Source organism: Accipiter gentilis, chromosome Z (assembly GCF_929443795.1).
Source record: "Accipiter gentilis chromosome Z, bAccGen1.1, whole genome shotgun sequence".
Lineage (NCBI taxonomy): Eukaryota > Metazoa > Chordata > Aves > Accipitriformes > Accipitridae > Astur > Astur gentilis.
In genome coordinates, this window is record NC_064919.1 from 87,630,622 (window position 1) to 87,644,506 (window position 13,885).

Here is a 13,885-nt window from a genome sequence, read left to right on the forward strand (position 1 = left end):
AAGCTCGCGCTGTAGTCCTGAGAGAAACGATGGGGAAGAACTGCTCTGTTAAAGGTAGTGCCGTGTCGGGTTGAACAGGGACGTGAAACACCCTGACACCAAACGTGTGCGCATACACGCACGCCTGATCTTTTTCCTGGGAACGATTTTCTTCTGTCTGTGTTCAGACCCACACAAAAGCTCCTCCTGGACCTCTTTCCAAAGCCCTTACAGTTGAGGGGTTGACAAGAGGGATGCACGCAGGTATTGGAAGTTGAAGCTAACAGCCCCCAGGCTGGCTCACTGGCTTTATTCCCTTCCCAGCATCCGCGATACGGTTGCCCTGGAAATTCCTGCCTTCGTGATCCCCCTTTGTTTGGCAGTTCCTGCCGTAGATGTGCGATAGGGTTGCTGTGGCAATTCCTGCTTGTTGGATATGTAAGGCTGCAGTTCCTCGTGCTGGTATTTGTGTAGGTTTTGTTCCTCCTTCCCTAATTTGTTTGTGCATCCACGGGTCGTTGCTGGCCACCTGCACGCGCATCCTATGAATACGGATGGTTGGGTACCATTGTTATGAATGTCTGGAAATACAGTAATTTGTTGTAATTTGCATTTTTATGCAAAATTCTGTAGTTCTCAAATCTAATCCTAAATGACTTACTACTATCGTAAAAGTTGAGGCAGAGTCAGAAACAAAACTTAGTCCATGCTTTAAGCTCAGGTCTGTTGATGTTCTCTGCAGCCAGGATGTAAAGAAGATGGGTAGCTTCAGTTGTGGTCATGGTATGTCAGCGTTTGGTGGTGAAACCTTTGTGATACGACAGAACTAATGATAAACTCTCTGACCTACTCTCTAGACTGGTTATTTATTTTACCCAACTTCAGACATTTAACTGAGTCACCTGAGTTTGAGCCGTATCAGGCCACGTTACTTGTCTAGTCCCTCAAGCAGGAAAAGAACAGCAAGGATAGTTCAGTCCATTCAACAGCTCCATCATCTGACTTTTTCTCCCTGTTGACCATGGCAGATGTCCGTAATGGTAACTTAGCCATGCTGTGTGTTGTTTCGCATCAGGATTTGTCATTCAAGAGCTGACGATGAAATTCCAAAGATCTTTGCACCTTCAATCTGCTGCTAATGATCGACTAAAAATGCTTTCCGTGTAGTACTTACTGGGTTTGGATATGGGAGTCAGATACCGAAGTCTCTTTAGAAATACTATCGGACACTTCACTGCACCTTTATAATCCTAAATACTTTTAAAAGTCTGCTTGAAAGTACAAGGCTTGGAAGCAATGGGCAGTCTCCTTAAGTATAGGTCACCCATAGGGGAAGGATGGAGACCTACATGCTCACAGAGTGGTCTGCTTTTTAATTCCTTCCCTCTTGCTAATGCAAGCGAAACACCAGTATGCCCAAGTTGTACGGCAGCTTTGCATCACATTTTCAGGTACTTAATTGGTTACTGCCTTCAAGCAAAACTTTTTTAATGCCTGAATGAGCCTGTACCGGAGCTGTTACAGCACTTGTCTGAGTAGTACACTTCAGCGACTGAATAAATCACTTCAAAAACATGAAGAAAAGTACTCAGTCTTTCATAATAGTGATTGAGAACTTTATTCTGTGTGATGATCATCTTGAATACAACTATATAGAGGTAACACTTGTGCTCTAGAATGAATTAGAGTGATTTTCTTATGACTGAGTGGTCATATTGCCTTGGAGACACCTCCACAGGTGCAGAAGAATATAAGAATATCCAGAGACTTCAGCTTTGTCAGTGAAGAATTTGTTGTATTTTCTTTTTGTAGTGTATGAAAGATATTTGATGTCAGTCTCATAAATTTCAGGAGCAAGCATCCCCTGCTCTCATTCAACCTTTTCTGTGACAGAGATCAGTGCTTGACTGACTCTGCAATGAATAATTCTAACAAGGAGACCCACTTCTAGTGAGCCACTTCAGTTTGTTTTCTTTCTGTTTCTTTTAATATTTTTTAAATCTTTGCTTGTGATTATAAATGGCAAGGTTATTGGCTGAGTAATGGTGGGTTTAACAATATCGGAAGAATTCACAGATGCCAATTCTGATCTTTTACGCCTAAGAAGTAATGATTTCTGTACTGATCCAGCTCAGAAGGCATTAAGTGTGGTAATGAACTGGCTGGGCTCATGTCCATGGAGCTGCGTATTAAAGCTTACTCATGAAATAAAAGTTTAAAAGAAAAGGGAAGAAGTAAGCCAAGGAGATTTCTGTTTACTGATTCTGCAAACGTAAACCCCCAAATATCTGAAACGCCACACTAGCTGTAATAATTTGCATAAAACTTTTAGTATAGATCATAAAGCTGTATTTTTAATTAATGTATTGGAAAAATGAAACGTGGTAACTTTATCATAGCATATGCCGGTACATTATAACGTTATCATATCATGCCGGGATATTTGGATGACTCATTCTGGGATATTTGAACAACTTAGTGGGATAATGGGAAAAGGTCGGAGGCTGACGTGAGAAGGGTGGTGGACTGGGCGTAAGGAGACGCGGCGGACGACTGTTAGCCTCCAGTGCTGCACAGTGCGGCCTCTGCCTTTGCTTTATGTTAGTGACATCCCAACAGCAAAAATGCTTTAAAAAAGCATTTGGATAGTAACAGTGGAATAATTCTGCAGCTGACGACAGGGTGTTTGCGCCACGTGAGAGAAAGCAGAGAGATGCGGGTTCGAAAACCTGAGACTCAGTTTTAAGCTGATCACAAAAGGTAGTTCCTCTGGCGTCCATAATAATACTTCCATCTGTAAAATGCCCTAGGTCTTTCCCTGAGAAAATGTGTATAAAAATTATTAGTTTACAGCTCTTCAAATCATTTAAAAACTAAACGTGATGGGAAAGCTGCACCAAATTCTAGAGTCTTACAGAAATGTGGACTTTCTTCTTCATAGCCCATCCCCTCCTCCCCCCTTACGTATGTGAGAAGAGAAGAACAAGGCGTAATTTTAGAAAGAGTTTTTAAGTACAGTTGCCTTTATGTGATCTAAGAAAAAGCTGCATTCATCTCCCCGAGTGTGTAGGAATTCGTATGCACCCTCTTGAAAGAGTTTGATTGGGAAGCTGGAGTGCACATCTTGAAATATTATTTTCATGTCTCTTTTTAACTTGAACCTTTGATCCTCCTGGCCCAGCAATGAAAGCAAAGTGCATAATATGCAGCAAAATCTAGCAAAGACTTTTCAAAGTTACTCCCTCTCCTCCCATAAAGCCTGAAGCTACGCACATCTGAAAATTTTAAGCTCTGAAGAGAAAATCTAATGGATGTGAGCGATTTCTGCTTAATTAGTAGTTTGGAGATTAGAGCTACCATATGAATAATAAGAACGCATTAACAGCTCACACCGGTAAGTCATTTTATCATGCTGGAGGGGGTTGCACGGTCTCCCCTGGTCTATACGGAGTGGTGCAAGGGACTCTATACGGCACGGTGGGAGTTGGCAGCCGGGGTGGTCTTGTCTTTGCGCGCCTTGATGCAAGTGTTACTGTTCAGCTGACGCGTGAGCGTTTTGGATGGCACAGATGTTCAACTTTACAGATCCCTGCATTATTCAAGGAATAAAACTTAGAAAAAAAAAAAAATCGACAATTACAAGTGACAAGAAATGAAGATAAAGCTTTTAGATCTGAATTTATATTTTAACAAACATACCAGTAGGAATACAAAGGGTTCCATCAAATTCACCTTCAATCTTAACTGCGAATCAGGGAGAGAAAGAAGGTTCTTCATTTTCTTTAATCTTTGCAGATGACAGTTGTGGATTATAACAAAGACATGAAAGGGAACAAAAAAGCTTTTTAATGTAGTTTTGGGTTGTTTTCTTCCCTTTGCATTTTTAATACAAAATGGAGCAGCAAAAATCAAACAAAAATATGTTAAATTTTATGCATCTCACTGTTTCCCTCATAGATCACATTAAAGCACAACACTAACAAGTAAAGGCACTTCGAGACTCCAGGGACTCTTCATTTTCTTTCTTGCCTTTGAAAACTGACTGTCATTTAAGGAATGCTGCCATTTCTGCAAATACTTCATGCAACAATTTTCTTTCATTTCTCCCTGACTTTGCTTTCTTACAGAGTACGGAGAAATTGCTCCCAAGCAAAGGGTCAGTATGTGAGCCATGCATTATTTATATTACAAACAGATCTTGCGTAACTCCCCCAAATCAGATATTGTGTGGATTTTAACAGCGTCCTCGTGTTAAAGTGAATTTTAGTCTGCCCATAGACTTACTTATGTGCAGGAATCCGCTCATACACTTCACTCTGGCTGACTTTCTGTAAGGCTTTTTAGTTTGTTTATGCCTCAGTTCTCCAGCTGTAAAAAACAGCTAAACAGGCTTCTCTGACAAAGTGTTTAGGATCTGTTGACAACAGATGGAACAGAAGAGCTGAATATTTCCCTTCTTCGTTGGTAAAACCCAGAATGCCGAAGAATAACTCTTAATCCCAAATTGTAATATAAATAATGCAGATAGCCAAGAATATTTTTTTTCTTTATACTCATTCATCAACCACAAAAAAAGGAAGCTTTGTTGCAAGGCTTAGTTTTCAGGGAAGAGGACAGATACAACACTCTGCCTTCTGGATTGTCACTGGTCTCTCAGTCGTGGATGCCAAGGAGATCAAAACAGCTAAGTGACCCAGGCTTCTGGATGCACGTTTGCTTGGATGAAAGACTTATTTGTTGCAAAGGAAAGCACAACCTCTCCTCGTGGTGCGACTTTCATTGTTATTTTTTGTGTCTGAAGAAACCTTGCCTGCACACAGGTTAACCTTCCTGGTACGTTAATGGCGTTTCCTCTGATGTCAGGAAGCATCTCGAGTCACAGCTATTCATTTTTTATTCATTCGTCCATATGTCTTACACTTCATTTCTGCTACACTACTTTACTCTTCCTGAGTTTGTCTGCATTTGTAACATCAATAACAAATGTATGTGATACGCATAGGGATTTTTTTGTTGTTTCGCATCCCTACCGACACAGAGTGCACTGAGCTTGCAATGCACCATGGGAGTTGTAAAGGTTCACATCTCCGCAGGAGACAAGACCTATTTCTAAGCATGTTCAAATTACAGTCTTTCCTCCAAAAAAAAAAAAAAATAAAAGGGCCCTGCACACTTTGTTATAATGCACAGAGGACGTAGCTCGCAAGAGAAATCAGCAAGCAGGCATAATATATGATGAGATGACATCTTAAAAACAACTGTAAATATGGATTTGTTGTTCGTCTCCTGAACTACATTAAAATAAAAGCACTTAACAGATTCTCATTATGAATTCTCCTTGCTCCGTTAAACACTTTCTCTAGCGTTTTAGAAGTTAAATGTTTCCAGAATCAGCCTGAGTACCTATAAATATACAGGCACCCCCAGAATAGCGAGGCACATCGTTGTCGCCCAGCTGCAGCGACGTGTTTTGATGCCCTGACCTTCACTGCTTCACTGCAGGGTCTTGTCCTCCCTGCGCTGCACGGTGCGCTCCCCCAAAGGCTCCGGGGCTCCAGGTAGGTCGATGTTGACTTTTTCGGGATGATTCGCTGAGAGATGTCTTGCCAAGGGGGGCAGCCTCTGAGAAGACAAGGAGGTCCAGTTGCTGAAGGATGCTGCTGGAGCTCACGCTGCAGCAGAGTAAGGCAAAACCCCGGGTGTTGCTACCTAACCAAATTTTTGGAAGATGACTGGAGTCCTAGTTTATCAACCAGAGAGCTAGGACGTGCCTTCAACAGTTGTAACAGAGTCAACGGCGAGACTGGATTAAAAATTACAAGTTAGGTTGTATTCGTTTGACTTTTAGATGTTTAGGACCTCCCTCTGTCCCCTGCCCCTCGCATCTCTGGGAAGCAGATGGGCAGAACTGTGCTCCTCAGGGACAACTTTCGGTTAAATATAGGAAATATTTTAAGCATGTCTATGTATTAACGTTTCTTTGTTATTTGTGTCACAGTGGCGCCCAGAGGTTCGAGGTGAGATCGGGGTTTCGTTGCGTAGTTAACATAGAAACACAATGTAAGACTCTACTTCAAAGAGCTTATAGGCAAAAGACTAAAGGAAATAGAAAAAAAAAAAGAAAAGTTAATATTGTAGGGACTGAAGACATACAAAAACCAGTGACTTATCCATCATTTCTTGAGAAGTTTCTGACATACTGCAGACGTGAATCCAAGTTTCCACTCTTCCCTGTATTCCCTCTCAAAACCAAATGTTTTTGTCTAAAAAGGGCTTTAACGCTCAGGTGGGAATTTTCCCAGGCCAATAGTTTCACGTTTTGATGCCTCAATCAGCAATCTACATTGTTCTTTCAGATCCTAAACAGAACAAATTGGTTTTCAGGAGATACTAGTACTCCTGATGCTTCAAATATCATGTTAGTTAGCTGACTTTGTTTAAACATTGGTCGAAACCTTTTGGCATGGAAATAATGTGCCCGATTTCCAAAACTTACATTTTGTGCTTTCCATTCACAAAGAAGATACCAGGCCCATCCTCTGTAACCTTGGAAAATGCATTCTTGAATTTTACAGCATTTGGTAAGTTTAACTTAATTGAACAAAGTTCTTCTCTGTTATTATGGATTGTTCAGTTTACCAGAAGATGTAAATATATGCTAATTTGGTTGTGTTAGAAAAAGGATAATTCATTGGTAGGTCTCTTATTTTCTTGAAAGCAGTACATGAGCTTTTTATTACCCATTTTAGCCTTTCTGGTAGTGACTTCTTTCTAAATTACCTAATACATTCGGTGAAATAACATCACAGAAATTATCTCCTCATCCACCACTGAAATGCAGCCGTTGCTGATGTACAAGGAATGCCTAGAAGGAATAAAATAAAACTGTTTTTCTCTAGCTGACAACATAGGAGAAACTAATTTGCAGAATTTCACCGTGATAGTCTATTCTAGTGGAATATTTATAGTTAAATTTGCTAATATGATTAATAGTTTGGGGTTTGGGTTTGTTTTTTTTAATGTGGATATCATTTCCCTACATTGTGCTAAAATTTGCTTCTAAGCTTTGCTCTCCAGGGCAAGCGTATGCTGTCCAAGAGGTGGAATACGTCACTTACTGTTTCTTTTAATGCACTTTAATCTGCTGGCCATTAGGTGCCAGTGGATATTTGTAAAATCAGAGTCAAGGCACCTTTGTTTTTGGGTGGCGGTGTACAGTCCATTGCTTGAGGGTAATTTCTGCCCAGAGGAGGCCAAGTCTCCCCTTGGGCTTCAACCCCAGCCCTGGCTGCGACCCTCCGTTTCAGGTCCAGGTTACAGAAGTACGCTACATCTGACTGCGATGTTGGAAGGGCTTTACCCTCTCGACTTCTCAGAATTCGGTAACCCTCGTCTGCAAGAGTTTGTACTTCAATTTGACATTCGTCCTATAGAGAGATTACTTTTTCTGGCAATAAACGAGCGTGACTAGGTCTAGGAACTGGTACTGGTACTACTGATTACTGGGCGTGATGTTTTCACAAACCCAAACAGCAGTAAATGAGACAGTTCTCTGGTTGCTTTTTGAGATAATTGTACTGATGGCTTTTCTGCCCTTTGGAGGGTCTTTCAGCATCAGTGGCAATGGCAGGACACACAGGGCATAGCCATAATTCTCTTGAAGACCTTTTCTCTTTTAATAGGGCATTTTCTGCAGGAGTTACTCTGCTTGCAACAAAATCTAGCATTTGTGTTTCTGCTCCTTTCTTTGCTGATAAAGAGGAGTCAGACGGTGAGAGCAACATAGAAGGCAGGAGGGTCCTATGTCAGCAGCTGGCTTAGAACTTCCTCCTCAGGTTGGTATCAAGGCCAGGTTCCTGCTCTCCTCATGGTTGAGGGAGCAGGTATTAATTACCACAGAATGACTTAGATTGGAAGGGATCCCTCAAGTCATACGGTCCAAGTCTTTGTTCAAGCAGAGCCAGCTTCAGAGGGAGCTCTGGGTCACACCAGCGTCCTCTGCAGCTGACTGCTCAGCACCTCCACGGATGGGTGTTCCACAGCCTCTCTGGGCCCCTGCCGCAGCGTTTGACAACCTTCATATTTATTTATTTTCCTAATAACTAATAGGAATGTCTCTTGCTGCAATTTCCACCCTGTCCTTTTACTGCAGGATATTGTCAGACCCCATCTGTTTTGACAAGATATCTTTGTTTCTACTTTGTCTACAGGGAGGCTATAGTTTCTCATGATGGATACCTTACTACTGTCTCTGCCATCCCAAGGGTAGACTTCTGTAGCCTACAGTTAAAAATTGCTTAGTAATGGGGCAAAAAAAGTGCAAAAGATGGCAGCTTTTCCTCCTCGGCAAGCTGTGGCAGCATGAGCACGTTATTATACTGTGCTTATAGATTCACGCTGATGCTCGAGCAGAGTACAAGGGATGAGACCTCAATGAAGTTCTACGTTTGGTTAGGATCAGGAAAGGCACTGACAGAGGTGTTGCGAGAAGATTGTTGAACATGTAACTTATCTTTATTGCTATTTCCTTGGCTACATTGCATTAGAAGAAATTCAGATGTTTTTAAGTGCAAGGCAGTAGCTCTGAGTAGGATGATGGGATTGAGCAACGTTTTCATGATGGGCGGGAGACCCCATCTTAGCTTTGGCTCTCCCAGGGTACCAGTCTGTAGAGCACTCTACAGCTCCCTCGTGCCAGGTAATTGTTAAAATGGGAGATGAGAAGAAGACTTGAGAATGAATTTTTATTTGAGAGAGAAAGGAGCTGATCTGGAAAATCAGCCGAGTGCACTACCCTCGTCCCAACCCTGTAGTTTAAAGCGAGGAGCTTTCCTCAGATCGGAGTTCACATCTAGTTGTCAAGTATTTATTTTATATTTATGGTTTAAAGACAAAGTCAAATTATACATGAAAAGTCAACATTTGTCGAAAGACCCCATGTAATGGCTGTAGAGATGTCACAATTTTACCCTCTTAAAGAGGAAGAAAACTGTGGTATCTTGAATGAGTTGGTATTTGTTGATTATTTTCTTTCCAGTAACAACTTCTGTCAGTAGAAGAAATCGATTTTGTTCATGCTTAGTTTGAACTTCTTGTCCTTTTTTTTTTTTTTTTTTTAAGTTGAACTGCAGAACACAACTGTATTTCCAGAGCATGTTCCTCACCAACACCGACATGGGGATTCTTGGTTGATGCTCTAATTAAAGCTGAATTCTTTGCTCAGCTTCTTCAAAGGCAAGAAGAGATTTCTTCTGCCAGGAAAAAAAGCATATAATTGTCTCCCACTGCTGCTCCAGAATAGCAAATACAAATGGTAACATCATTGTTATAGGGTTGTGTTCCTCCTGTGATGAATAGGAGTCAGTGGAGAAAAATTGAGAATTTACCTCTGAATTCTTGCAACTGCACTGCAATCGTCATCTCTAAACCCCTCGTTTCTTTGTTTCTTTGTGTTGTTTCTGCCAGGAGCGCTAACGACCCTTCTGTTCCATTAGCAGCTGCGCTTATTATCAGATTTACACTAAAAAGCTTTCCTCATTTGAACTCCCACTCCAGTCAGTGGCACTTTACCAAAAAGAGCACCAGAATGACCCCATAATTATTATTAGTATACAATGCAGTTTAAAAAACAACTGTCTGTCACATGATAATATTAATGCTTTTTCATTTTTTCATTGTATTGGACTAAACTGAACTCTTAATACTGTGTTCAAACACTGTACCATGGCAAATTGCCTTTTTCCTTCTTATCTAAAGGAGACTCAAGCAATTATTTATTGCTCCAGTTAGCAGCAGCTCAAATTAACCACCTGAATTTTTCATGTTTTTAACAGAAAGCTACAGATCGCATCCTCATCCCAATCTTAGCTCATTTTTGCAAATGTAACCTTACCCAGCCTAGTTATAAACATGAATCATATGTCAGCCTGTTCAATTTATAAAATTTGATGGACTATATATTGTGCTGTATGGGCAGTTGTAATGAAGTATGTGCTATATGGTCTCCATTTTTAAATTTTCCATGAACTTATCACATTTTTCCGCCTAATTTATCAATTTTCGTGAGTGTATTTTTCATGATCAAATTAATAGTAAATCACTCATTTTGCGTATTCATTGTTGGGAATTCACAATGTATTTTGATTAGACGTGACAGTTCTATGGGGTTGTGGGGGTTTTGACAGTAGTTTCTAGAATCGTGTTTCTCCGGTAATCTTCCACATTCGCGAAGTCAGTGTTCAGGGTGACATTCTTTTCTGACTAACGTCTTGTTATTTAAAATTTAAGTCAAGTGAAGTCCAGACATCTGTGCTCTGGCCATCGTCAGTGGAGATACGTACCAATCCTTAGAGGCTGATTTATCTTACATTTCTTAAATACCTATCTTAGTATGGGATGAATTGTCATACAGAGGTGCTTGTCTCTTGAGTCGCTGTAGGGACAGCCCTTATGAACTAAACCACGTGCCTCACTTACAGAAAGCAGTGAGATTCATCCACCGTCTGCCTCTGTATGTCCTCTTCAGTCTAGGCACCGAGTTCACTGCTGGGAACAGCAAGCACCTGGTACATCTCAAAGTCCTAAAACTTCATCTTTTGGTATTCTTCCCTGTGTTTCCCAAAGTCTACCCTGTGACTGGTCTGTATTAACCCCTTGCGTCACGCTGCCAGACGTCTTTCAAAACTCCTAAATAGGCACAACGGCCGGGACGGGGGTAGAAGGAAGAGATGGAGTCGGTCTAGACTGTGCATGTGAATTTGTTTTTCTTCTGCTGAAACTACTGAATGTGACATTATTAAAGTCTCAGCTAAATAATGACTTCTTGTCTCAATAAATAAATCTTTGTGTGGAATCTGGAGAGTTACAACACTTAGTTAAATCAGAAATTAAAAGTAGTATGCTAATACATGGTGGAAATCATATGAAAATATATACTACGTCTTTCTGAATACAAAATAATTTCCTTATGACTAATGATATTACAGTGAGTACCAACTGAATTAATAACCGTACAATACTTAGCACAGGGAGTTATTAATGCACCAGTCATTCATCTGGCAATTTTTAAAGTTTAGCTCTTTTGTGATAGAAGCACAGAAGTCACCTGAATATTAAACAAATATGTTACTGTTTCTTCTGGACATAAAATTAAGTACAAAATATGTGGGTAGAAAGGATATTAGTAACAATGTGCAATAAGTACTTAAAGATTATTTACTCATTTCAGATTCACTGTAATGTTATTAATCATACTGAGCTGATTTGATGTTAATGTAGATGAAATATGTAATTCTGCAGCAGGTCTTTTGCAATGTCACATTAATAAATGCCTCCTCACGTGCAAACATTTGTTATTTCTTGCTGAAGAACTTTGAGAAGGTGGTTCCCATCTTTGGCAGGTGTATGAGCGCCCAATGTATTCAGGTGCAATCTTCTTCTGTACAAATAGAATTAACAGCTAAAAAAAAAAAAAAAAAAAAAGGTGGGGGGTTAATGAAGTAATTCACCTGGAAAAAAAAAATCAGGAAAACAAATCGCCTTGTTTTGCTCAGAAAACAGTAGCAAAAAACCAGCATGGAACTGGTGTGCTCACTTCACTTTGTTTTTATTTAGGGACATATTTAGAGTAGCCCCGTGGTAAACTAGGACACACAAACCAGCGCAGCACGTCCGTGCAACCCTGAAGTTAATTCCCGTGTGTTATTTCTTGTCTGCCGCATCCTTCATCTTTACAACAGAGCGCGAGCAGTTCTCGGGGAGGTAAAATGTGGTAAAACGGCTTATTACCCACGTCACTCTGACATCGAGAAATGAGGGAGGGAGGGAGGCTTTTTGCTCAGCGCCCAGGAATCGACCCCGAGGGCGCGTTCCCCGTTCTGGGCTGGATTCAGGAGCGCGAGTTCCACCCAAGCTGCGCCGGAGAGCCGGACGCCTGCGGTTCACCGCTACGGACCTCAGGATCCCAAGGCAACGCGTGGCTGGCGACCCTCAACCGTCTCTTCCCACGTCATCCCCCAGACGCCAACGTGTCCTCGTGAAGGGCTGCCTGGGGCTGGATGCTTCCCTCCCCGCTGGAGCTCAGCACCACGGCCCCGGCTGCCCCAGCTCCATCCAGCGGCTGGTGGGAAGGCGCTGGTACCCCACAGCATCCCTCGTCTCCGTCTAGCACCGCGTCTTGAGGATTCGTCTGCGCGGAGCGATGGGTCAGGAGTTAGGGCCAATGCGCAAAGCGGGTTCCAGGGTTTTTACGCAGGCAAAGCTGCAGGTGATTTAAAGGAGGACGTCGGGTCGCTGTCGGTGAAGAGGGTGCCAGGGGATTGAGATCAATAAAGCCTTTGGAAGGGAAACGAAAACGATGGGCAGCAGTCATGCTCGTCCCTTCGCACAGGCATTTGTTTAACTTTATTTTTTTTTTTCTTGCTTTTCAGGAAAGCGCTCATCCATTCTGCATCCCAAATCTGACTTTAACGATGCGTGCTTTGTTTTGCCTTATTTGTTTCCTCCTGCAGAGCCGAGTTCCCATTACGTGATTTCCTTAAAGGCCTTTAACAACGCAGGCGAAGGGGTGCCTCTGTATGAAAGCGCGACCACCAGGTCGATGACAGGTGAGTTGCAAATGCCGGTTCATAATCTGCTCCCCGTCAGTGAACGTTAGCCTTACAAAGGTGTACGCTAGGCAGAACATTTTGGTCAAGGCAATGGAAGAAAAAAGCTCTGCAACCTCGAGGTCCCTGCTAGAATAAATCAGCTTCATTTTCTACTTTATTCTAACTACACAGATAGAATGAATTATTTACCTTTTCCAGAAGTTGGCTGTATGAATTTAACGGGATGCTCACAAGCGCTTGCTCTTTGGTGCGGGTTGGCTTGGGAGAAGCATGGCTCCCAACAATTTAAATATTTAAAGATCAGGGCAGAATAGTGGTGAATAGCTTTGTTGAATTAAGCCCAGATGAAATTATTTTTGTTTCCTTCATTTTTTAAAGCAGTTTAAATTAAAATGAAGTAGTTAAAAACACACTCTCATCATGCACATCTACAAGAGCATGTAGAGGGGTTGCAAAAGGTGAAGGAACGTACTGATGAGATTTTCCTAGCAGGATAAGGCTCGCAGAAGGGATTACCCAGCAGTAATGGAGCAGGGTGCTTTTAGGCAGCTGTTTTTCACAGATGCATTGTTGGGACACTAGCAAAGTTTTAAAATCAGAATTACTCTCATGTAGCAGCGTCTTCCAGACTGCCTCATGCTTTTTCTGCAATCACTGGTGGGTGGATGGGACTGGCGAGGGGTTAAAAGAACAAAACTGAACCAAAAAAAAAAAAAAGTTTTTTCCTCTGGAGCGACACCATCATTTGGTGAAGTTTTTTCTCGCGTTTCACCCATGGTGTTCAGAGCTGCCTGGAAAGGGAGCTGTGTCACTGAGAGCAAACCCCATCACTGACGCTGGCTTGGGTGGACCACGAGGAATAAATCAACCAAATTGTACTTCTGTGGCTCTACAAGGAAAAACAGCTTTTACCATATGGTTTTGTGAAGTATTCCCATAAAAAATCTTGGAAAGTCAGAAGGAGGAAAAAAAAAAAAGATTAATTACACAATCAAGGGCAACTGTAACAAGCTACATTAGATATAATAAGTGTCAGAAAAATTTTGACTCAAAATTATTAATCTTTCTTCTTGTCTGGAATCTACAGAGGTCATTCTTGCTAAGTATGTGTCTTGTAAAATCTTTTTCCAGTGAGTTTGCCTCAGGTTCTATGTATTCCTTTATTTTCAAGCATTTTGTTCCCTGTTGGTTCTATTTAAAAATCACCCGGCTGGCCTGTGCAAGATTTGATTTTATGTCTGTATATAACCTCTCATAAACAAAATGATATCCAGGTGTGAAAAAGGTAATTCAGGCTT

At 41.5% G+C, this 13,885-nt stretch overlaps 1 protein-coding gene across 1 annotated transcript in view; it reads left to right on the forward strand.

Annotated features, from left to right (window-relative positions):
- Positions 1-13,885, forward strand: part of DCC (DCC netrin 1 receptor) — a 572,354-nt gene that overhangs the window by 489,518 nt on the left and 68,951 nt on the right. Inside the window, exon 16 of the mRNA XM_049794299.1 lies at positions 12,489-12,584. Within this exon, the coding sequence (XP_049650256.1) occupies positions 12,489-12,584 (96 nt within the window). The remainder of the gene's footprint in view (positions 1-12,488; positions 12,585-13,885) is intronic.